The sequence below is a fragment of the Felis catus genome, chromosome E2 (assembly GCF_018350175.1).
Source record: "Felis catus isolate Fca126 chromosome E2, F.catus_Fca126_mat1.0, whole genome shotgun sequence".
Lineage (NCBI taxonomy): Eukaryota > Metazoa > Chordata > Mammalia > Carnivora > Felidae > Felis > Felis catus.
This window is the reverse complement of record NC_058382.1, coordinates 28,026,226-28,052,187: the sequence shown is the minus strand read 5'-3', so window position 1 is coordinate 28,052,187 and position 25,962 is coordinate 28,026,226. Positions and strand designations below refer to the sequence as shown.

The 25,962-nt window shown below is 41.4% G+C and overlaps 1 protein-coding gene and 1 long non-coding RNA gene across 2 annotated transcripts; one reads left to right on the top strand and one right to left on the bottom strand.

Annotated features, from left to right (window-relative positions):
* Positions 1-845: 845 nt before the first annotated feature.
* CNEP1R1 (CTD nuclear envelope phosphatase 1 regulatory subunit 1) lies at positions 846-16,164 on the bottom strand. The gene is made up of 6 exons (XM_006941496.4): positions 16,019-16,164; positions 14,852-14,923; positions 11,820-11,893; positions 8,679-8,788; positions 8,508-8,562; positions 846-2,211 (listed from the first exon to the last, which is right to left on the bottom strand). Exons 1-6 carry the CDS (start codon positions 16,041-16,043, stop codon positions 2,170-2,172), a joined length of 378 nt encoding a protein of 125 aa, XP_006941558.1. The 5' UTR covers positions 16,044-16,164; the 3' UTR covers positions 846-2,169.
* Positions 16,165-16,247: 83 nt separating this feature from the next.
* LOC109494844 lies at positions 16,248-24,334 on the top strand. Its single transcript, XR_002149938.3, has 3 exons — positions 16,248-16,385; positions 17,216-17,288; positions 24,048-24,334. It is a non-coding gene; the product is annotated as an uncharacterized LOC109494844 (long non-coding RNA).
* The last annotated feature ends 1,628 nt before the right edge of the window (positions 24,335-25,962 follow it).

Below are 25,962 nucleotides of genomic sequence, written 5' to 3'. Positions count from 1 at the left end.
GAGAGGCTAACCTGACAGGGATCCTTTGACCATTTCAATCAGACCAAACTTTTTTGGAAAAACCAATTGTTCTACTATAAGTAAAGGTATAAAAAATCTTTGGAACTATAACAAATGTTTCTTTCTTGGAGCCAATATATTCCAAGCAGTCTAGCATCAGGAAATCCTTGAAAGCATGCCAAGTTTATGTACACACTATTTTTCTAAGGGAGAAGATTCAAGGCTTTCATTAAATACTCAAAGTAGTTGATTACCCTAAAAAGGATTAAGGACCTATAAAATCCTTCTTCAGCTTTATGTGCTTGGAGGAAGATGGCAATCCAAATTTGTAAAGCACAATCAAGAAAACCTGCATCTCCTGATTAAGAGCCAAATGTCATTACATAGTGACAAGTTAATACATACTGAAGTAGTCAGTATGTAGTCAGTATGAAGTAGTCGTAGCTTAATAAACTGGGTAGCTACAATTGCTACTTGAAATGTGCTCTACTAGACAGAGTTAAAGAATGGTAGTATCTAGGGGCACCTGGGTGGCTCAGTCGGTTAAGTGTCCGACTTCAGCTCAGGTCACGATCTCGCGGTCCGTGGGTTCGAGCCCCGCGCCAGGCTCTGGGCTGATGGCTCAGAGCCTGGAACCTGCTTCCAATTCTGTGTCTCCCTCTCTCTCGGCCCCTCCCCCATTCATGCTCTGTCTCTCTCTGTCTCAAAAATAAGTAAACGTTAAAAAAAAAAAATTAAAAGAATGGTATCTATTTCAAACTCGCCTGTATCTGATACATATGGTACCTTAAATTTTTTAAGCATCACAGATTTTCAATGAATCAAGAAAAAAGCCCAACCACTAATTATATATAAAGTATTTATTTTTATGCACATATTTACCTACAAAATTTACAGAAAATAAAACAATGCCGAATATATAGAATACCCTCTTATGACTTCGTAGGAGCAGAGGGTTTTATTGCTGCAGCTTAAAGAATTAAAATTTTATACACATGAAAGCCAAGATCAACACATTTAAGTGGTAGCCTTGCTAAAAAGTTTGTGTCCTGTTAACTGAATGTTCAGCTTTATGGTAAATGGAATTTAAAAGACAGCTTGTGAAATAATTTAAACCTTTTCAAAATCTTCTAGTAAACAGGTAAAAGGCACCTCCAGTTCTTTAAAATATTTACAGCAATCCTAATAGTTTCAGTTTCAGGGCTATTATAGTACATGTGGCTAATATGCATACACAGTATGTCATTAACACTCTCTGAACAGTGAGAACCGTGGACTCGGGTTTGTGGTGCCGCTCCCACGTGACCTTTGTGATGGAGGGGCTGATCAATTACACCTGTGCAACACCAGTGTCACAGCCACGTCCACCACAGCATAAAATCCAATTATCTAAAACAATGACTATCGAATTCCCAGACATTACATAATTTATAACTAAACTTGTATTTTCAGAAGCCTTGGTGGAGTGTTCTTAAAATTAATTAAAAAACATAAAGTATATTCAGTGTTAAACGAAAACAACGAACAGGAAACTTACTAACACAATAGTGGCTGAAATTCACTATCTGGCTTAATGAAAACTGTTTCTCAAAACGTCTATAATTTCTTACAACGTACACAATGGAGAGGAGTCTTCCTCAGTTTAGGCTCAATCCGATGTTTTTCTTGCATTATGATTAGAACAGAGGAGTGTAAGAATGAAAGGCACAGCTATGCAGGATAGCTGGGTTTAAAGAGCTGTGGGGATGGCAAACAGATGTTCCTGAATACTGGTGCAGGAGAACAGAGTCCGAGTAACATCTTCCTCTGTAACATTGGCATTGATTTGCTATTTACAGTAGTTTGCAAAAATACATTATAAAAACTGGATGAGGTTCTGTTTCTAAGTTTAACTTAGTAACATACAGACATACTTCATCTGCAAAAGTCTCTGCAGGGTCTGAAGTACTAAAGTGACACTAATACTGAAACACAGATAATCAAAGGTACCGAGCCAGAGAATGCGAGCCATCATCATCAAGATCACCTGGGTAAATATTGCACACTTCTTGTCAGTTGCTGCTATGACCTTCACATATCCAACTGTAAAAGGAATCCTTTATGGCTTTTTGCTCAATCACTTATTTGAAGAAAGGCTGTTGGAGGTCCCGTAACAACGAGCGTACATTGTCATTGAACATGAGGCCTAGGTTTCAAAATGAGTTTTCCTGTCTGTAAAGATGAAAAAAAATGTTTCAATACACAGTTCTATTGAAAATATCACTTCTCCATAAACCTTAAGGTGCATTTGAAGGGTACCAGAACACCCCTTTATATTAAGTAAAGATTAATCAATTAATAGTTACGTTTTCAAAGTTTTCCTTGTGTGGAGCATTCTTTCTGAAATCTTCATCACTTTAAAACACAATCTGTTTGATGAATTCCCTGTCCACTGGCTACCTAAAAACCGACCAATCAATCCAATGGATAAAATCCCAACATGTATAAACCAATTCATGCTCCTTGCCAAATGGACGTTTATAAAACATAAATGTATTTGAGCAAAAACATTTTTCCTTTTCCAACATTACATTTTTAATTCCAAGTGAAAATGTAAACCAATGGTTGGAGTACTGGACAGTCACATGTTCAGTGTTAAGTGGATGTAAGTCTTCTGTGAGGCCAACGGTCTTTTTTTTTTTTTTTAATATAAGCTCTATACCCAACGTGGGGCTTGAACTAATGACCCCAAGATCAAGAGTCACATGCTCTATGGACTGAGCGAGGCAGGTGCCCTGGACCAACTGTCTTATTTATCCAAAAAAAGGGTACATGCCACATAATCCAAATAGTTCTACTTCTGGGAAGTTTTCTGAACGAAACTGGACTTGAGTGTAAAGCTGTACACAAAAATGGTACTAACTCTTTCATTCAATATCTACTGAGTGCCTACTATGGGCCAGGCCTTGCATGAAATGCTAGGGATCCAGGAATGAACAAGACAGACTCCCTGGTCCTCTTGGAGCTCAAGTTCTGGCAGAGAATACAATACGTAAGTAATATAGAAACTGTGGAAACAACTGTATGACGAACAGGGCATTATATCATGATGCGTCCATAAAATGGGACAATACATGATTAAACAAAACAGAAGACCCTAACTATGACAGTGTGGGTAAAAAGCCCAGAACCCTGCATGCGATTCACATGCAATACATGGTGGCTCTTGGAGCCTAATATTGGGTCAAAGAAGCAGGTCTGAAAATTCCTTAATATTTTTTATGAGAAGTGAGAATGTGCAACATAAGAAACCTTTGGTTGCTGAGACTCCAGTATCCTCAGGTCAAAAGTGCTGTCCAGGGGCGCCTGTGTGGCTCAGTCGGTTGAGCATCCGACTTCGGCTCAGGTTATGATCTCAGGATTCTGGGTTCGAGCCCCACATTGGGCTCTGTGCTGAGAACTGGGAGCCTGGAGCCTGCTTCAGATTCTCTGTCTCCTCTCTCTGCCCCTCACCCACTCACACTCTCTCAAAAATAAACTTAAAAAAAAAAAAAAAAAAGTGCTGTCCAGATTCTGGTCACCTTAAGATTCTCCCTTTCACTTCATTTTCAGCCATTTGATTTTTGACAATTCCTTGACACACTGGTAGAACTTGGACACTAACTTTTTCACTGTTTTGTTGAGGTACAATTTATATGCAGTTAAGTGTTCAAACCTTGTGTACAGTTTTATGAGTTTTAACAAATATATACGGCCACATAGCCACCACTCAGATCTAGCTACAGAACATCACCACCACCCAGAAAGTTCCTCCATGCCCCTTCCTAGTCAATGGCAGCTCCACTCCTTACACAGACATAACCACTTACCATAAATTCTGCCTGTCTCTGATCTTTACACAAATGGAATACTAGTGTGTGTCCTTTTGCATCTACTTCTTCCACTCAATGGGTGTGAGATTCATCCATGTTACTGTTTCAGTAGTTTGTATCATTTTATATTGTTGATTACAACATAAAATATACAGTATTCCACTGCATGAATAGACCATTTGTTTTATCCACTGTTTTAATCTATTTTAAATTACGTAAGACGTTAATATCATCTCATTTTTTATGTTTCTTAAAAATTTTGAGAGAGAGAGAGAGAGAGAGAGAGAGAGAGAGAAAGAGAAGCATGCATGCATGCACAGGGGAGGGGTAAAGGGGGAGTGGGGAGAATCCCAAGCAGGTTCCATGCTATCAGTGCAAAGCCTGACATGGGGCTCAAACCCACACACTGTGAGATCATAACCTGAGCCAAAATCAAGAGCTGGAGGCTTAACTGACTGAGCCACCCAGGCACCCCTAATGTAATCTCGTTATTAAAAAATTCAAATACAGGGGTGCCTGGCTGGCTCAGTTGGTGGAGCATACAACTTTTGATCTCAGAGTTTTGAGTTCAAGCCCCATGATGGGTGTAGAGATTACTTGAAAAGAGAAAATAAAAAATGCAAATGCTGCTAAACAAAATCCTTCCTTCCATCTATCTCAAATTCTAGCCCTCTTACAGAAGAAATCAGTTTTAGCATGAATTCTCCCAGACTGTGTTCTATGGGTTTACAATCATATATATAAATAAAACCTGGAGGGTTTTTTTTTTTTAATTGTTCATTTATTTATTGAGAGAGAGTAAGTGAGCATGGGGGAGAGGAGGGGGGGGAGGGAGGGAGAGGGGGAGGGAGGGAGAGGGAGAGGGAGGGAGGGAGAGAGGATATCCCAGTAAACAAAAATGAAAAAAGAAAAAGGAGACAAACCAAGAAACTGACTCTTAATTATGGAGGACAAACTGGTGGTTACCAGAGGGGAGGAGGAGGGGGGATTGGTTAAACAGGTGATGGGGATTAAGGAGTGCACTTGTGGGGCTGAGCACCAGGCGATGTATGGAATTGCTGAAATCACTATATTGTACACCTGAAACTAACAGAACACTGTATGTTAACTCTACCAGAATTAAAAAATAAATGGTACTAGGGAAAAAAACAACTGAAAAAAAAATACCAAACTGAGTATATTGTTTGGTAATTTTCTTCTTGCACCTAACTTATCTTGGAGGTCCTTCCATGTCCACATTTACAGATTTACTTGTGCTTTCCTATTTTCCCACCCCCCTGTTGAGAAACATAAAACCTGTTTCCATTTTTTCCATACTGCAAAGGACGCTGCGATGAACGACCGTGTACCTGCCTCCTTGTGTACATGTGATGGTCCCCACTGGGGGGAGATAGAGAAAAGGAGAATGGTTGGGTCGTGAGGCATGCCAATTTTACATCTTACGGGATGATGAAACTGCCTTCCAACACGGCCATACCAGTGTATGTTTGCCACAGGCAGTGTGTGGATGCATCTACTTCAGTCAGCACAGTTCTGGGGGCTTAACTTCTGCCCATGTGACAGGTAGGCAAGACAAACAAATGGAAACTCAGTTTTACCTTGCATTTCCCCAGTTACAAATGAGGCTATTTGTAGTACCGCTTCTGTGATTTGACTTACCTTTTTCCACGTATCAAACGTACTATTTGTCTTTTTTTATTGATTTTTAATACGTCTTTAAATATTCTGGATTCTATCCTCTACTAGATACCTTTCAAATGTATGTATTTTTTGATCTTGAAAGAGAGAGCGAGAGCGAGCCTGAGTGCACAGAGGGGAGGGGCAGAGAGAGAGAGAGAGAGAAACAGAGAGACAGAAACTTCTAAACAGAGTCCACGCTGTCAGCATAGAGCCTGATGTGGAGCTCAATCCCACAAACTATGAGATCATGACTTGAGTCAAAATCAAGAGTCACATACTTAACAGAATGAGTCACTCAGGTGCCCCCCCACCCTTTAAGTTATTTAGTTTTTGCAATAATCTCTACACCCAATGTGGGGCTCGAACTCATGACCCTGAGATCAGGAGTCACATGCTTTTGCCACTGAGGCAGCCAGGTGCCCCACAAATACCTAATCACTACTTAATTTCTTGCCTTTTGCTGTACAAAATTTCCAAATGTTGATGCAACTAAAGGTATCCAACCTCTTCCATGATGGCGTTTCTGTGTCTTAAAAAAGAAAAAGGAGCTTTTCTGCACCAAGATTATAAACATATTCACCTGTATTTTCTTCTAATGCTTTAATTGTGGGATGTGAATGTCTTCTTAAATACATTTACAACCAGGGGCGCCTGGGTGGCTCATTCAGTTAAGCATCGGACTTCGACTTAGGTCATGATCCCACAAGTTGTGAAGTTTGAGCCCTGCGTTGGAGTCCTCACTGACAGTGTGGAGCCTGCTTGGGATTCTCTCCCTCTCCCTCTGCCCCTCCTCCACTCTCTCATTCTCTCTCAAAATAAATAAATATATATATAAATGAAAAACTTTACCTGGAATTTAGTTTAATTGATGCAGAGATCTAAATTCATTTTTTTCCAAATGAAGTCAATTATCTAAACACTACTAGACCAATTCTTCCCTTTTGACTTAAAATACTATCCTTATTCTCTCCTAATTTTAAAAAAAAATTTTTTTATGTTTATTTTTTTTTGAGACTGAGAGAGAAAGAGAGAGAGAGAGCGTGCATGCGCAAGCCAGGGGCAGAGAGGGAGGGAGACACAGAATCGAAGCAGACTCCAGGCTCTGAGCTGGACATGAGCACAGAGCCCGACATGGGGCTCGAACCCACAAACTGTGAGATCATGACCTGAGCCGAAGTCGGACACTCAACCGACTGAGCTACCCAGGCGCCCCCTTCTGTCCTAATTTTTAAAAAATCAGTGTTGGGACCCCTGGGTGGCTCAGTTGGTTAAGTGTCCAACTTCTGCTCAGGTCATGACGTGATTCTGTGCTGACAGCTCAGAGCCTCCAGGAGGCTTTGGATTCTGTCTCCTTCTTTCTGCCCCTCCCCGGCCTGTGCACGTGCATGCGTGCACACTTTCTCTCTCTCTCAAAAATCAACAAAGAGGCACCTGGGTGGCTCAGTTGTGTCCAACTTCCACTCAGGTCATGATATGACTTCAAGCCCCACCTCGGGCTCTGTGCTGATAGCTCAGAGCCTCAAGCCTACTTCAGTTTGAGTCTCCCTCTCTCTCTGTCCCTCCCCCACTTACACTCTGTCTCTCTCAAAGGTAAATAAACGTTAAAAAATTAAAAAAATAAAATAAACATTAAAAAAAATCAAAGTGTAGGGGCGCCTGGGTGGCGCAGTCGGTTAAGCGTCCGACTTCAGCCAGGTTACGATCTCGCGGTCCGTGAGTTTGAGCCCCGCGTCAGGCTCTGGGCTGATGGCTCAGAGCCTGGAGCCTGTTTCCGATTCTGTGTCTCCCTCTCTCTCTGCCCCTCCCCGTTCATGCTCTGTCTCTCTCTGTCCCAAAAATAAATAAACGTTGAAAAAAAAAATTAAAAAAAAAAAATCAAAGTGTTTAGTCTTTATTCTCTTCACTCATAGCAGTGGGCTTCCTGCTCCTAGTATCTTTTTTTCCTCTTTATTCTAATTTTTTATACAAGGTATTACTTAATACATTAAAAAACATTTTTTTTAATGTTTATTTATTTTTGAAGGAGAGAGAAACAGAGTGTGAACAGGGGAGGGGCAGAACAGAGGGAGACCAAGAATTCGAAGCAGGCTCCAGGCTTTGAGCTAGAGGCACAGAGCCCAACGTGGGGCTCAAATTCATGAGCTTTGAGATCATAACCTGAGCCGAAGTCAGACGTTTAACTGACTGAGCCACCCAAAGCACCCCAATAATTTTTTGATTTGAAGGAAAAAAACACCTTAATAAATAAATAAGCAAATCAAAACCATGAGATTTCTTATCTTTTAATTTTAACTAGGCTCCACCCCCAACGTGGGGTTTGAACTCACCATATGAGATGAAGAGTCGAGTGCTCTACTGAATGAGCCATTCGGACACCTGAGATACGCTTATCTTAATACGTCAAAACCTGATCAACTTTTAGAAACACAGTTGGCTTGTATGTCTGTAGTCTGTTGATCTGAGATCTAATTTAAAATCCTACATACAGAATACCATTAGTTTACAAAACCTACACCCACCAAACTAGTTTTGGCCCATAGTGACCACTCTATATTAGACCTATGATGACTTCAATTATAAGACACTACATGGTGATTTTATGTCATTAAGAAAGATTACACTTGATCTTAGCCAAAAGGCTAAAAAGCGATGTCATTAATAAAGATTAAACTGGGGGTGCCTGGCGGGCTCAGTCAGTAGAGCCTATGACTCTTGATTTCAGGGTTGTGAGTTCAAACCCCACACTGGCACAGAGCTTACTTACAAGAAAAGACTAAACTGTACAACACCACAAATTATTAGACGCATCTCAATTTCAGAGACGTAAATGTGTATCTTAGGATCAGTGCTATAAAGAATATTCCCACCATTAACCCTTGCCAACTGACAATCTATATTAATGTCTGTTTTACTTAAGCCAAAACCGTTCAGTCCTCTCACGCAGATCTGTAATTTTTTAACATAAACAATACTCACATCGTCACAAGACATGTTGTATTCTGCTAGTACAGTTCGACATCGAGCAGCTATACTGAAAAACTGTGGTCAAAGGAAAATTGATCATATGAGGAATAAGCTTTTAACAACCCCTAGATGATCAAGAAGGTGCTTTAAGCTGAGACTAAAACTCAATTCTGCAAAGGATACATTGACGGCGCAACGACCCGCTTGTGTATTCCAGCAAAAAACAAGCCTATCAGAGTGATACAGCTAATGGTGAAGAATGGGTGATTCCATAATGACGTGAAGAAGGACACCTGAAAAAGAAGAGTTTTAAATATAAAAATGTTCAAGATCTCAGAACAATACCAACACCTACCTCCCCACTTGTGCTTAAATACATGTTAACATTTTAATCATTTCAAAATACGAGGATTTGAAGAATTCAAAATAATCTTAGTTGTTTTGCTGGCCATAAAAATAATTTGTTTCATATCTTTCACCTACAAGATAGCAATAATCCCCCCGTTCATTCTCAGGACTTGAACCTTTACAAATGCATTCCTATAATCAAAAACCATCCTACCAAAAATATTTACTGAACCCTTCCTAGCAAGAAGCAATTTAAAAAAGCACAAGAACGGGGACACCTGGCTGGCTCAGTTGGTAGAGCATCTGACTCTTGATCTCAAGGGCCATGAGTTCAAGCCCCACATGGGGTATGGAGCCTACTTCAAACAAACAAACAAACAAACAAACAAACAAAGAAACAAATCAGAGTCTAAGAGAAACAAAGGGCTAATTTCGGATCTGGGTATAATCAGATGACAGCAGGCAACAGGACAACATGAATACGTGGAGACAAGAGTCCGGGATCCAGCACTGGAACAAGAGTGGGCACTGCAGCCAGATGACTGGGGAATAGAACTTGAAGAAGGAAAGATGTGTTTAAAGTCTGGAAAAAGAAATCAAGTGGACTAGTTACTAAATGGGAGCAAGAGAATTAAGCCAAAGGCCTGTGTACCTCACTCTCCTACTGAGAGATGCGTACGTATTTCAAGAAAGAGAACTAAACTTAAAAAAAGCTAGCTGGGCCAGCATGGTATGGGTTAAATAGATGTCAGATGAAGAAATGAGAGGCTGAAATATCAGAAACGGAAAAAGCTCCCAGAAGAATAAAATTCTGAATAAAGGTTAATAGTCCAGAGGAACGTCTTCGTGAAACCTTTAAGGACAGGAATTTCCACAGGCCAGCTCTATTTCACATGGCCTACACAATATAAGCACATATGGTGTCTTAGGTGTTAATTTTAACTAGAACAGTCAGTATCAGCTTTCTTTCCTCCATGGCAACAATCAACTGCATCTAAATCCCAATTTCCCCCTTTAGATCAGGCATTCGTGTACTGTCCAGTGGGCTATATTCCTTCTCTCCTCGGGTTCTCCCAGCTAGACACACGCTGGCTTTCGAGTCTGCAACTCTTGCTACAGAAACAATTGCTTTTTAAAACTCCTTTCAGGTTTGAGGTTATTAAATACTGAAATACAAAGAGCTAACCCTTAGGCTAATAGTTATATTCTCACCTAATTTAGAAAATTACATTAACTACAGAGTTTTGGGCCTATTTCAAATTACATTTAATTCTGTGTTTTATTAAGATCTCAACTAGCTGAAATCAGCTTATATTTTTCCCAATTAGAAGTCAGATTCATTTCCCAAGACAGACCTTTTCAATCTTCTTGGCAGCCTCCTCACTCTTTCCCTGAAGATGAGCACCAAGCACAGGCTTAAGATCCGACTTTTTCAAACGAACACACAAGAGAGTTTCCTATCTGCCATAAAAACTCCTCTATTAACGTAAAATTCCATCTCCAACCTCCCCTACCTCCTATTCTTTCATATCTCCACCCCAGTGGATAAAGTCAGAGAAACTACATGCTGAATAAACCCCTGGCTGCCTGAATTGCCATTTGGACTGCTGACAAAAGCTGGCTTTTAGGTTTTTCTTCTGTAGAACCTAACAGACTATAAATAAAGCTGGTAGAAGTAGTCTACCTAATTACACTTTAAAAAAGGATGTGGGTTTACGATTTGAGAAAATTACAACATTATTACCTAAATAAAGCTCCACTGAGGGAAAAAAAACTTCACTGAAAAATGGGAGACTGTGGCTTCTCTAATAAAAAAGCATGAGTTTGAAATTAAGGTACAAGTTAGAAGAAAGGTAGAATTTTGAGAAACACGCTATCAGATTTCATCAAAGGATGCTTCAAGAAATAACATTACGAAATCTGTTATTGCATTTGGTATAGGGATGTTCTTGGACAGTGCCCAATGGGAGATCTCTCAGTGTTTCCTATATTAAATTTCAGGCAGGGAATTTTTTTTTTAAAGATAAACGTGGACAAAATTTTTGCTAGCTTATGGAACTTATACATGTGTTCTCTTCACAGAGAAACAAAACCATGGAACTGTGACTTTATTGATTAGGTAACTCAGAGACTAATTTGTAACTCAGTTTTGGTGAGTTTTCCGGCCCACATGGCCTTGTCTGTGACCTGGTTTCCTTCCTGTTTTTGGCCCTCCAATCAGTCTTTTTTATTCTAATCTGACTTTGTTTTACACTTATATTTTGCTATTTTATCGTATGTTTCCTGCAAAGTCATCTCAAATACTTTATGGTATGAGGAAAGGAACTACCAAAGACATGTCATAGAAGAAAATGGTATTTTATAATTTTTTAAAGCTGGCACAGATGACCCTAAATGAACAAAGGAGAATAAAGTCAATGTTTACACTGAAATATTTAAAAATATGTGAATATACGTAAAAAGATATGTAAAAAGCTCAGAAATGAAGGAGAAGTAGTGTAAATGGAGTAATATTTCTTAGGCCTTTTTCCCTGTGAAAGACACTTAATCTACAAGAGCCAACCAAAATTTTTCTTAAGCAAATGAACGTACAGGCTATTTTTAATATAAGGATCAATATCACTACTTGTAACAATAGGTAGCATTTGAATAATACTTTACAATGAACAAAGCACCACTACATTACCTCATTTAATCTGCAAAAAATTTTAAATCAAAACTTCTGGGGGCGCCTGGGTGGCTCAGTCAGTTGGGCGTCTGATTTCCGCTCAGGTCATAATCTCATGGTCTGTGGGTTCAAGCCCTGCATCGGGCTCTGTGCTGACAGCTCAGAGCCTGGAGCCTGCTTCAGATTCTGTGTCTCCTTTTCTCTCTCTGCCCCTCTCCCACTTGTGCGCGCTTTCTCTCTCTCTCAAAAATAAAGAAATGTAATAAAAAAAATAAAAATAAATAAATAAAATAAATCAAAACTTCTACCTTTTGTGTCTCGGGATCTATTAACCAGTTCCAGGCACCAGTAGCTGTACAGACAGATACCACTATGAGAAGCACTGAAGAAAGATAAACATGAAATTAGTAAGGACATAAGCCGTCAACAAATACATAAATCTATAAATGAATAAATGTATACAAATACCACCAATTCCTAATAAATGACAGCCAAAGGATGCAGCATTTTATTAAAATGGGGAATGCACTCAACTGAGGAATTAGGAAACTTGCTGTATGACCTTGAGGAATTCACATAAAAACCGGGATACTTAGTAACTGAGGATAATACTGTCCCTATTAGTTTAGTCAGAACTTTCGAAGATCAATGAAATTAAAAGCAGTAAGAACCAAGATAGTAAAATTTTAATATAAGATTCCATATTATGTAACTTTCAAAGTGCTTTGTGATTTTGCAGATTTTGTAAATTCAAGTTAAAAAACAAAAAACACCTCTCATTTTCAAATGTAAAAAAACCAAAGACTCCTTTATGAATGCACGGAGAATTCTGACTAGAGGATTTTGTCTTGCAGACAACTGTCTGCTGTTAGGAATGCAGAGCACACAATCAAGATCAGATTTTCTTTAGAGACTTGAAGATCAGAGTAAAAATGACTGATAGTAGAACTAAGAAAAGTTTTCTTCCTCCCCACTAAGCTAGAATTATTTTAGGAATTCTAAATAGATTCTAAATAAAACATAACAGTAAACGGTATTGGGCACCTGGCTGGCTTAGTCAGTGGAGAATGGGACTCTGATCTTGGAGTTGCTGGTTCGAGCCCCCCATTGGGTATCGGTATGTGTGTGTGTGTGTGTGTGTATGTATGTGTATATATATATATATATATGTACACACATATATATATATATATGTATATATGTATACAAAAAGGAAATCTTTGAAAAAATTTCTTTTAAAAATAAATGGTACTCCTGGAAAATAATAAAAGTGCACTAAGACTTAGTTAATATTCTGGGTATCAAGCTACTGTCCTTTACTTAGGATGCAGACAGTGTTAAAATGTAAAGATCAGGATTCAAAGAACAATAGAAACATAGTAAAACTGTATCTAGGATTCCTGGTGATGTACTTTTAGAAGAGGCAAATCATAGGAAAACAATCTTCATTTTAGGTATTTAGTATAGAATCAAAATTTCAAAATTACATTCTCAGCTCAGAACAGACTAAACTCAATTTCTTATAATTCCTTATTTCAAGTAAGAAATATATACTACACAGATGCCTCTTTTGAAAAATGAAGCAAAAGCAAAATCAAACCCACCAGAAGGGACCTCAGACACATATTTTTGATTGGTGTATTACCCAAGCTGAAGTCATTTTCACATAAGCACAGAGACCATGAATCACAGAAAAAAATAAAGTACACTCACTATATTATATTTTGTAAAATAGGACATTATCATATACATTTAAAAAAATTTTGGGGGTACCTTCGTGGCTCAGTCAGTTGAGTGGCCGACTTTAGCTCAGGTCATTGTCTCACAGTTGGTGGGTTCAAGCCCCACACTGACAGTCAGAGCCTGGAACCTGCTTTGGATTCTGTGTCCCCCCCTCTCTCTCTGCCCCTCCCCTGCTCATGCTCTCTCTCACACATTTAAAAAAAAAAATTTTTTTTACAAAAAAAAGGAAAAAATTTGAAGTAGCAGTGAAATAAGGTTTATGGGGTAATTCCTCCATAAACCAAAGAACTTGAGAAAATCATTACCTGTAAATTCTGACCAATCAGAATCCTCACAGCATACAAATAAAATTTTGCCAATAGATCTAAAAAACATCACAAACAGTCTTGACACAGAAAACACTCCTAACTGCAATAGTGCTCTCTGGTCCCACAAACTGAATTACACTTTGAAATGCAGGATGTTTTCAACATGTGCTGTTATACTTCCCTCTTTGCAGGAATTCAATTTAAAAAAAAAAATTTTTTTAATGTTTATTTATTTCTGAGACAGAGACAGAGCATGAGTGGGGGAGGGGCAGAGAAAGAGAGGGGAACACAGAATCGGAAGCAGGCTCCAGGCTCTGAGCTGTCAGCACAGAGCCCGACGCGGGGCTCAAACTCAGAATGCGAGATCATGACCTGAGCTGAAGCCTGGCGCTCAACCGACTGAGCCACCCAGGTGCCCCTGCAGGAATTCAATTTTAATAATATACATCCAAGAACCTAAGACTGGTCCCAACATAAGTGAGTAAAGCATTTTGTGTGCTGAGGTCATTACTTGTGTATTTGTCTGCATTTCTTGTGTATTTCCACAGGGTAATAACCACAATTCTTTCAATCCTATTTTGTGTTACTTGTGACATTTTGAATAGTTAAAACGTGAATTTGTTTTCTTGGATAGGCTTCCAAACAACACAATCACGCTCTGCTAAAACTAAGGGTAATTTTATAACCTTTGTAAAGTATATGTTAAATATGGTTTTCCTCAATAAAACTTCAACAGTTTATAACCAAATTGTAAAACTGCTAAACAAGCTCCTGAAATTATTATATATGTTACTTATCAATATTGTAATATTTAATTTTAAAAGTGCATGTATTTTAACGGAAAAATAAAAATTCAAACACATAAAACACTGTATGGCCAGTTCCTTTTCTTCACAATTTCTTTAGGATGCATCGTTTACAAATTTAAATAAATTTAAAAACTGTCACAACAGGGGCGCCTGGGTGGCTCAGCCAGTTAAGCCTCTGACTCTTGATTTCTGCTCCGGTCGGTCGTGATCTCACAGTTTCTGAGATCGATCCCTAGTCCAGCTGTGCGCTGACAGTGTGGCACCTGCTTGGATTCTCTCTCTGCTCCTCCCCCACTCTCTCTCAAAATAAACAAACTTAAAAAAAAAAAAAGTAAAAACTGTCAAAACAAAAGGAAATCTTATGGTTTAGTAAAACATTTGTTAACCAAAAATTTTACACAAAAGCAAATCATTGCTAGGCAGAGATAAAAGTATCAATTGTCAGTTTATTTTGCCTTAAAGAAACATTCAAGAACTTACTTCTCCAACGTCCAGTGGCAGGTTGCAAACAATGAATATATTCTGTAAGTCTCCTCTCAAAAGCCTTGAGATCTAGGTAAAGAGATGTCAAATTCCTAATTAGCCACTCTGACGAGTTTGAATCTATTAAGATGAAATTTTAGATACTCTAACTGCTTCAGGTGTTACACGCCAACTTACATGTATCACTGCACTGTTTACTTCGTTTACTATGACAGCTTTAAGCACTTGACAAAAACATTAGATTTCTTTAATTCCAATTTCACATATAAGGAAACTGGCTGGTTCACTTTTAGAAGCTTCGTAAAATGGTATGTGGAAAATCAGCAGCAGCCTCAGCCGGCGCCAAAAGCTAGAATTTTGGGGGTTGCAAATAAAAGGATCAGAATCAGGGCGAGTTTTAATTCTGTTGGAACCAAGAACTTTCTATTAGAACAACGTATTCCCCTAACCTCAAAGGCTTCCAGGTCTATTTGACCGCAATGACCCGATTCCGTTTTCCAGCCCTCATGTTTAATTAATGGCTATGCTTTCTGTCCGGTCTTACTGGACTCCTGATACGGCTAACGGGTGGGTGTGGAAAGACACTCCCCTTTCCTCCCTCTGAATGGGTTACAGGTGATCTTCGTGACACTACTGAAGCTCAAACTGGGAGGCCTTCTAAAAGGGGCGTCCAAGGTGCTCCTGAGTGAGCAAGGAAGGCTCGGTCGCGTTTCTTAAACTTTAAAAGGAGATCAAGAGGCACTCCCTTACTCCAGCAGGTACCGGAAACCACAACAGGAATTAAAGATACAACTCCCATGGTTATCAATATAAAATAAGGTGAATTAGCATTCACAGAAAACAAAATGCAAATCTTTGCCAATGAATAAAAACAAAAGCAGCACAGAAGAGGGGCTCCGGGTCCAAGCTGCGGGGGGTGGGGGGAGAGGGGGGATGGGAGAGCTGACGCAACGGCCCCCCAGCGCCCTCGGAGGCCAGACGCGCCGGAACCAGCGTCCGGCCCTCTCTGGCCGCCCCTCGGCCCCCAAGCTCCGACCCCCTTCAGTCCATCCTCGGCCTCCTCTCCCCGGGGCGGGGTCCTCACCACTCCAGCCCCTCCAGAGCCCCGCCGGCTTCCGGGAGGAGCCCGGGACGGGCCCGGGCAACCCAGCAAGCCCACTCTACCTTCCGCCTGCTCCAGCGAGTTCATGTCGGGCGGCAGCTCGGGTCACCGCCGCTGTCCCGTCCGCATCGCAGCTCCCCGGCCCGCGCCCGGCCCGCAGCGCCAGCTCCCACCTCCAACCGCTCCCCGCTGCCCCTCCCCGTCGTACCGCCCCTTACCTACACCCGCTACGCTCATTGGGCATCACTGCCTGACCCCACAACTAATACGGTTTCCTATTGGTTAACTCCGGCACCGGCCTCGGGGCCTAGCGTTGGACGGTCAGCCGGAGGGACCAAGAACTGCCGGCGGCCGAGCTGGTGTAGCGCTGGCGCCGCCGCCTGCCCCGGGGGGGAACTGCAGCCTGTCCGAGCCAGTTCGCTCAGAAAGGTATTCTTAGCTTTTTGTCAGGTTCTTTCATTCCTCAAATGTTTACTATTGAGCGCCCATTTCCTTCTGAGCGGTGTCCTGGTCGCTGATGAGGGAATCAGAAATGAACCAGCTACCCTCCCTCTAGCACGTAAGGGAGTGTAGAACAAACTAGAACCCAAATAATGAATTTAGGTAGAGTACCACTTTCCTTGATAACCTAACTCCTTAAGTAGGTATATTTCCCTTGGTCAATTTTTCTCACCTTACCCGACTTTCATAAATCATAAAGAAGGCAAGCAAAGTATGAGCCCCAGTACCTAGAACTTAAAAAAAATCTGTAAGGTATTGACTACATTTATATTTAGTTAAAATGTTTCTTATTGGGTTCCTTGTGGTTATTCATCCAAGAACTATTTATTGCATGATGTTCTAGGCACTGTATTTTATCAGGGATACAGTTATGAGGAAGATAGAGAAGATTTCTGCCCTAAGAGAGGAAGGGTTACAGCAAGCGGTAAACATGCAAGTAAGTAATGCAACGCTTGACCTTGGGGTCCTGAGTTTGAGTCCCACCTTAGGTGTAGAGTTTACTTAAAAAAATAAATATCATGCAAGTAATAATTGATTTCAGATAACGATAGGTGTGTGAAGGAAGTAACAGTAATACCATGCAGTGAGCTAAAGGAGGGGTTAATTAATTAATTAATTAATTGTTTAAGCCCTAAGTCGAACTATCCCTTTTCACTTCTTGCTCAAGGCTCCATTTCTCCATCTCCAAGCCTTGTTCATCACGTTTTCCTTCTGTCTCCAGCAGTGTCTAAAGAATGGTTACTGAGCACCTGTTATAGGCTTTTCTGGGCTAGATGCTGGGGACGTGAGGAGTGAGACACACTGATGAAGAGGACACTACAAAGCACTGTGGTGAGTGGGAACTGTGCTAACTGCTAACGGCCTCCCAGAGACCTGTTAACTGCAGGTCTTCTGCTTGCCTGATGGGGTACGTCAGTTTCTAGCAAGAGCTTGGAACAACAGAAAGACCAAGGACTACCTCCTAGGGTTCTCCCTCTCCATCTTTCATTTTCAACTGTGCTCAAATAAATGTTGAATGTGTCTTTGAAAGGGTGCACATTCTTAGCTTGTCACGGGCACCGACATGTATGGGTCGTGGGGGTTAGGAGGCAGTAAGGGAGGAGAGGAGGGAAACCTATTTCCCTTCATAGTCAGATTAAGAAATTTTGGTTTTTGTTGTTGCTGTTTATTTATCTGAGAGAGAGAGACACACACACACAGAGGGAGAGCATTTGAGCACACACAAGGGAGGGGCAGAGAGAGAGAGAGGGAGAGAGAGAATCCCCAAGTAGGCTCCACGCTGTCAGCCCACACAGGCACCCTTATCTGATGTTTTTACAAATCCTTTGGTCTCCCCAGTACCTTGGGTTCAAAATTCTTAACCTGGTTAAGATATTGAAGCATTCATACATTGTTAGTAGGGGTGTGCCTGGGTGGCTCAGTTGGTTAAGTGTCTGATTCTAATTTTGTTTCCTGGAAGGACTTTTATTTATTTATTTGTTTGTTTATTTGTTTATTTGTTTGTTTATTTTTTATTATTTCTCATTTTATTTTTTTAAATTTACATCCAAATTAGTTAGCATATAGTGCAACAATGATTTCAGGAGTAGATTCCTTAGTGCCCCTTACCCATTTAGCCCATCCCCCCTCCCACAACCCCTCCTGTACACCTCAGTTTGTTCTCCATGTTTAAGAGTTTCTTATGCTTTGTCCCCCTCCCTGTTTTTATATTATTTTTGCTTCCCTTCTCTTATGTTCATCTGTTTTGTCTCTTAAAGTCCTCATATGAGTGAAGTCATGATACTTGTCTTTCTCTGACTAATTTCACTTAGCATAATACCCTCCAGTTCCATCCACGTAGTTGCAAATGGCAAGATTTCATTCTTTTTGATCACTGAGTAATACTCCATTGTATATATATACCACATCTTCTTTATCCATTCATCCATCGATGGGCATTTGGGCTCTTTGCGGACTTTGGCTATTGTTGATAGTGCTGCTATAAACATGGGGGTGCATGTGTCCCTTCAAAACAGCACACCTGTATCCCTTGGATAAATATCTACTAGTGCAATTGCTGGGTCATAGGGTAGTTCTATTTTTAGCTTTTTGAGGAAACTTTATACTGTTTTCTAGAGTGGCTGCACCAGCTGGTATTCCCATAAGTGTCTGATTCTTGATTTTGGATCTGGTCATGATCTCACTTCACTGATTGAACCCTGTATTGGGCTTTGTGTTTACAGCAAGGAGGCTGCCTGGGATTCTCTCTCTCTTTCCCTGCTCGTGCTTTGTCTCTCACTCTCAAAAATAAATAAACATTAAAAAAAAGAGTCTCTTATGGTTTGCTTCCCTCTCTTTCTTCTTTTCTCTTTCCCTACATTCACCTGTTTTGTTTCTTAAATTCCACATAAGAGTGAAATCATATGGTATTTGTCTTTCTCTGACTTATGTTGTTGCAGATGACAAGATTTATTCTTTTTTAAAAATATTTATTTATTTATGAGAGAGAGAGAGAGAGAGAGAGAGAGAGTGCACAGGGAAAGGGCAGAGAGAGAATCCCAAGCAGGGTCCAAGCTGTCAGCGCAGAGCCTGACGTGTGGCTTAAACTCACCAACCATGAGATCATGACCTTAGCTGGAATCAAGAGTCAGAAGCTTAACCGACTGAGCCACCTAGGCACCCCACGATTTCACTCTTTTTGATGGGTAATATTCCAGTGTGCATGTATGTGTGTGTCTGTGTGTGTGCATGTGTCTGTGTGTGTGTCTGTGTGTGTTCACCATGTTTTCATCCATTCTTCAGTCATGCTTGAAATTATTAAAATTTTTTTTGAGAGAGAGAGAGCATGCTTGGAGAAGGGGCAGAAAGAGAGGGAACAGAGGACCCCAAGTGGGCTCTGCATTGACAACAGAGAACCTGATGTGGGGCTCGAACTCATGAGCTGTGAGATCATAACCTGAGCTGAAATGGACACTTAACCGACTGAGCCACCCAGGCCCCCTGAAAGTTTTTTTAATTGAATATCTTCTTATACTTCTTTGTGATAAAATTATGTTTCTAAATTAAATTTTTTTTTAATTTAAATTTCTTGTGACTAAGGGACTCTATTTTTAAAAAGTACTCTGGGGGCACCTGGTTGGCTCAGTGGGTAAAGTATGCAACTCGTGATCTCCAGGTCATAAGTTTAAGTCCCCCACTGGGGATAAAGCCTACTTAAAAAAATTATTCTGGGGGCGCCTCGGTGTCTCAGTCGGTTAAGCGTCCGACCTCAGCTCAGGTCATGATCTCACGGTTCACGAGTTCAAGCCCCGCGTCGGGCTCTGTGCTGACAGCTTAGAGCCTGGGCCTGGTTCAGATTCTGTGTTTCCCTCTCTCTCAGCCCTTCCCCTGCTCATTCTCTGTTGCTCTCTGTCTTAAAAATAAATGTTAAAAAAAATTATTCTGGATTGAGTTACATTATAAATTATCATTTGTAAACAATCAACAAAGGCAATATAAATATATTACAGATACCAATAAATGATAACAAATGGAATGAAATTTGGTTGGAAATGGGGGCACCTGGGTGGCTCAGTTGGTTGAGTGTCTGACTCTTGGTTTTGGCTCAGGTTGTGATCTCACAGTTCATGGGATTAAGCCCTGAGTTGGGCCCTGTGCTCATAGCACAGATTCTCTCTCCCTTTCTCTCTGCCCCTTCCCAGCTCTGTCTTCGAATTTTATTCTTTTCTTTAAATAATTTTTTAAGTTTTTAAATTTATTTTGAGAGATACACAGCGTAAGTGTGGGGAAGCAGAGAGAGAAGGAGAGGGTGAGGGCAGAGACCAATTTGGGGCTCAAACCCACAGAGATGCATCATCTTGGCCTGCACCAAAACCTAGAGTCAGATGCTTAAAACCGAGTCACCTAGGCGTCCCAATCAAATTTTATTCTTTTTTTTTTTAAGTTTATTTATTTATTTTGAGAGAGAGAGAAAGAGAGGGTGGGGGATATACCTGTACTGTACATTGTGGTATATTGTGAAATGATTTTTCCAATCAAGCTAATTAAGAAATTTAAAACCTGACATAGTTACCTGTGTGTGTGACACTTAAGATCTATTCTTTCAGAAATTTCTAGTATACAATATAGTATTATTATTATTGTTATTATATTTTTAAGTAAACTCTACCCCCAATGTGGGGCTCAAACTCACGACCCTGAGATCAAGAGTCACATGTCACCAACCAAGTCAGCCAGGTGCCCCCAATACAGTGTTACTGATTATAATTGCCGTGTTATACATCAGATTCCCAGGGCTCATTCATCTTGTAACTGGAAGTTTGTACCCTATCATCAACCCTACTCCATTTCCCCTACTCTCCAGCCCCTGCTACTATTTAAAAAATAACTGTTGGGGTGCCTGGGTGGCTCAGTTGGTTTGGCGTCTGACTTTGGCTCAGGTCATGATCTCACGGTCTGTGGGTTCGAGCCCTGTGTCGGGCTCTGTGCTGACAGCTCAGAGCCTGGAGCCTGTTCAGATTCTGTGTCTCCCTCTTTCTCTGCCCCTCCCCTGTTCATGCTCTCTCTCTCTCTCTGTCTCAAAAATAAATGTTAAAAAAAATTAAAAAAAAATAACTGTTGCCTAGAATGTAGAGAAATTGGAACCCTTGTTGGTGGGAAAATGAAATGATGCAGCTGCTATGGAAAACAGAATGGCACTTCCTCAAAAAAAAGGATTCACAATAACTGAGAGGTAGAAATAACCCAGGTGTCCATTGCCAAATACAAGGATAAGCAAAGTGTTGTGTGTGTATACATATACATGGAATATTATTTGGCCTTGAAAAGGAAGTTCTGACACTATAACATGGATGGACCTTGATGACATTACACTAAGTGAAATACGGCAGTCACAAAAAGACAAATGCTGTGTGATTCCACTTACATCAGGTACTAGGGTAGTCTGGTTTATAGAGACAGAAAGTAGAATGGTGGTTGTTGGGGGAGGGGGCAGGCGGTGCTGAGAGTTGGTTGGTGTTCAATGTGCACAGTTTCCAGTTTTACGAGATGAAGAGTTCTGGAGATGGGTAGCATTGGCAATTGCACAGCAAGGTGCGTGTACTTAATGCCATGGAGCTGTGTGCTTACAAATGGGTCAGACGCTATGTGTATTTTACCAAGATTTAAACATTTTTAAAAACACACAATAACCTATCATCCAAAAATATTTTATAGCTCTCTCACTCGATTAGGCCCTGGTTAGAGCTCTAGCAGCTTCCCCTTCTGCGAAAGGATTTCTTACTTTGTCCAAAGACTCTTCCTTACCTCCTCAGTTTCTGGAAAATATATCACAAAGGCTTTACCAAGAGTTATCAAGAACTAATTTGTTGTGGTCCTCCTTCACTCAGAGACAACTTGTTTAACCCAACGCGCTCAGGAACAATTGGGAAAGATTGCAATGTTAGCCAATTTACATACATCTTCGCCAATTTCTTTAATATTAAAAAAAATTTTTTTTAATGTTTTTATTTTTTATTTTTTTTGAGACAGAGAGAGACAGAGCATGAGCAGAGAGGGAGACACAGAATCCGAAGCAGGCTCCAGACTCTGAGCTGTCAGCCCAGAGCCCGACGCGGGGCTCGAACTCATGGGCTGTGAGATCATGACCTGAGCCGAAGTCGGACGCTTAACCGACTGAGCCACCCAGGCACCCCTTTAATATTTTTTGAAAAATAAAAAAGCTTTGGGTGCTTGGGTGACTCAGCCGGTTGAGCGTCTGACTTCGGCTCAGGTCATGATCTCATAGTTGTGAGTTCGAGCCCCGAGTGGGGCTGCTCTCTGCTGTCTGCACAGAGCCTGCCTCAGATCTTCTGTCCCCTTCTCTCTGCCCCTCCCCTGCTCGTGCACGTGCTCTCTCTCTCTCTCAAAAATAAACATTTTTAAAAAAGAATTTAAAAAAAAGAAAAAGAAAAAAGCTTTTATCTTATAACTCACCTTAAGTATATTTTCATGGGAAGCTGGAAGGAGCTGATTGAGCTTACTTAATTTATAGACATTCTTCACCATTTACTCTAATTGCCAAAAACCACTCTTCATTGTCAAGCTAATCAGTGAAATCACACTTTGTTTCTGTCAGAAACATAGCTTCCTCTTTCGGTGCAATTCCCAGAGAAAATCAACAGGAGCCAAAATTGCTTGTATCCAAAACAATCCTCCACGCTTAACAGAAACATGTACAAGACAAGAGAGCCAGGACTGTAGGACGGATTTAATATGCCTTCATTTAAGGAGGCTTCCAAGGTGCCCTATTTCAAATGTGAGGCCCTGGGGGGCGCCTGGCTGGCTCAGTCAGTAGAGCATGAGACTCTTGATCTCAGGGTTGTAGAGTTTACTTAAAAATTAAACCTTTTAATTAAAAAAAAAACAAGGTGCCCTCATTGTTCCCCAAGTCTTTTCTGCGCTAGGGCCAATCCCCATTGTAATTCAGAGTGGCTGGAGATGGGCCTTTCTTTTGTAAAGTGAGCTTGCAGGGGGATTGCCGGAGAGGGGGTGAGGAGAACCACAGTCCCAGGGTGAGGGAATGGGGCGTTCAGTTTCCTTGGAGCCTCCCTTCTGCTCTGTCTCAATGTGGGGGTTAGGGGATATGCACTAACTTTGATTCTCCCCCAAACCTGGTGTTTATCCATTTTCGCCATTTTTATAAATGGCCCAGCATCCACTGGGCGTTCAGCCAAGAACCTGTGGCTCGTCCTTGATTCCATCAAGTCCCTCTTTTTTCCAAACTGTATCCCAAATTTCCTCCCTTCTTACCTCCACCTCTACAGCCCAGGTCTGTAGCCCACCATCACCCTCGCCTGGAAGACTGCAAGATCCTGTCAACTGTCTTCCTTTCTCCTGCCCCCCTTCCTGCTAGTGTTCCTCCGGAGAGTAGGGACTGTAGCTGGAGGGGTCCTGTCCCTCCCTTACTTAAAACATCCCATTGCTTGCCTTTACACTTAGCATAATATTTGAATAAGATCACCTTACTAGGGTGACCAACCTGTTTTGGGCCAAACCAAGAATAATTTATCACTTCCAGAGCTCAGTGGGCTCTGTCCCTGATAGCCTCCATGACGGCTGCTCACAAGACTCCTTGCCATCTCAGTCCGCTCCCCCATTCCCTCATTCCCCTTCTCTCTTTGGTTTCTTTGGCTCCAATCATATGGGCTCTTTGAAAGTCATGGGTGTCTCAGGACCTTTGCACCTGCCATTCTCTCTCTTTGGAACTCTTGCCCTTGGCTTGCTCTTGGCATTGGCTTCAGTTCAATATTCCCTGCTTAAAGAAGCCTGGGATCCCTGATTGTCTGGCCCCCACCTCTTCCTACGTATTCACTATGGAATGTGAAGCTCTCTTTGCCCTTCACTTCCCCCCCACACCCCCCTACAAATGGGGACAGGTACTATCTCCCAAAAGACTGCAGTAGGGATGCAATGAGATACTCCTTGCTCAGCCCTCAAATCACTGTTGAAACAGTAAATTCTTCATTGCAAATGTGATTACTGCCCCATCCTGTTTGCTTCCTAGCACCTGTCAATGTTTGATACAGTCCCATTTATTTATTTATTTCATGTTTATTGTCTGTCTTTAACTAGAATGTGAGCTCCTCCCAGGTGAAGATCTGGTTTACGTCCTTCAGTGACTAGAACAGTTGCCTGGCACCTATCAAAAGCTCAAGACCTGTTAAGCATGACTGAAGTTTGATGTTTGCTCATAGTGTGAGTGTGCCTGATGCCACTCAGTTGTACTCTTAAAAGTGTCTCGGGGCGCCTGGGTGGTGCAGTCGGTTAAGTGTCCGACTTCAGCCAGGTCATGATCTCACGGTCCGTGAGTTCGAGCCCCGCGTCAGGCTCTGGGCTGATGGCTCAGAGCCCGGAGCCTGTTTCCGATTCTGTGTCTCCCTCTCTCTCTGCCCCTCCCCCGTTCATGCTCTGTCTCTCTCTGTCCAAAAAATAAATAAACGTTGAAAAAAAAATTAAAAAAAAAAAGTGGCTCTAATGGTATATTTTACCGCAATAAGAAAATGTACATTAATGTCACGTAAAACCTATTTGATAACTTTCTTTGTTACAAAAAAATAAAATCGATGAGGCACCTGGGTGGCTCCGATAAGCGTCCGACTTCAGCTCAAGTCATGATCTCACAGTCCATGAGTTCGAGCCCTGCGTCTGCTGCCCTGCTGACAGCTCAGAGCCTGGAGCCTGCTTCGGATTCTGTGTCTCCCTCTCTCTCTCTCTCTCTCTGCCCCTCTCCTGCTTGTACTCTGTCTCTCTGTCTCTCAAAAATAAATAAAATGTTTAAAAAAAATTGAATGAAGTGAAGTCAGAGCATCTTAGGAATGATTAGCCACTCCGAGAGGGGGCAGTTTGGGACTGCAGTTTTCAGGGACTTTTTTTTTTTTTTTAACATAACACTTCTCCTTTTCAATATGCTCTTTGGCATTCAAGCCCTCCTGGGGAGGTGAGCGGAGGGAGGTGGGGACCGGAAATCCTGGGAGTCCTCTGAGGTTGAAGGCTCTGAGAAGGATTTTGCTTCCTTCAGGCAGTACTTCTGGGGAGTCCTCAGCAGGCTGAGCTTTATACACGGATCTTGTCACTCTTCCGTGGACAGAGTTTTTGCAGCTGATCAGTACTGTGCCGCTTACCAGCTGTGTGATCTCAGGTAAGTTACCTGAACTCCCTGTGCTGCTGCTTTTCCCTTATAAATGGCAACAATAAGGAAAGCTCTCTTAGAGGATTGGGGTGAGACTGAGCACGATAAAGCATGCAACATGCTTAGAGAACTCTCACGCTGTTCATAGTAAGTGTTATATAAATGTTTGCTATTAGTATTAATGTTTTTTATTATCCATCCAGTTACTGAAGCCAAGAATCTAGGGGTTGTTCATGCCCTTTCTTTCCCCCTTTTCCATTCTTCGGAATGCATCTTAAAGCCATTCACTTTTTCTTCTAAATATTCTCAAGTTTTGCCTTTCGTACTAGTCTTTAGCCTGGTCAGGGACATAAGCAACGTCTCTTCTTTTCCATGTGGTCTACCAGTTGTTCCGGTGCCATCTACTCATTGCCCATCCTCTTTGTTGATGTGCCTGGACCAGCGCTGTCCTATACCAAGTTTCTTTATCTGCAAGGGTCTGTTTTTGAAGTCTGTTCCATTGGCCAGTCGTTACTGATTTTCCTTCCTCCTCATTCCTTACGTGCACCCCATCAGCAAGTCCATCCCACCTCCAAAACACCTTTCAAATGTGCCTTCTCCACACGCTGCCATCACCGCCATCATTCCCCAGCTAGACAATTGAAATGGTTCTGATCTACTGGCGCCCCCTGCCCACTGCCTCTGGAACTCCCCTTTGGCCATTCTTACTACAATCCAAGAGACCATTTTCCTCTTTTAAAATGACAACATGTAGGGGGGCTTGGGTGGCTCAGTCGGTTAAGCGTCCAACTTCGGCTCAGGTCATGATCTTGCGGTGCGTGAGTTCGAGCCCCGAGTCGGGCTCTGTGCTGACAGCTC

Bases quoted from the DNA above. Each gene is read 5' to 3' on its own strand.
- CNEP1R1 (XM_006941496.4), bottom strand. From the start codon at position 16,043: ATGAACTCGCTGGAGCAGGCGGAAG. The intron at 14,924-16,018 runs GTAGAGTGGGCT...CTCTTTACCTAG, and splicing joins CTCGCTGGAGCAGGCGGAAG to ATCTCAAGGCTTTTGAGAGG. The intron at 8,563-8,678 runs GTATCCTTTGCA...ACAGTTTTTCAG, and splicing joins CGGGTCGTTGCGCCGTCAAT to TATAGCTGCTCGATGTCGAA.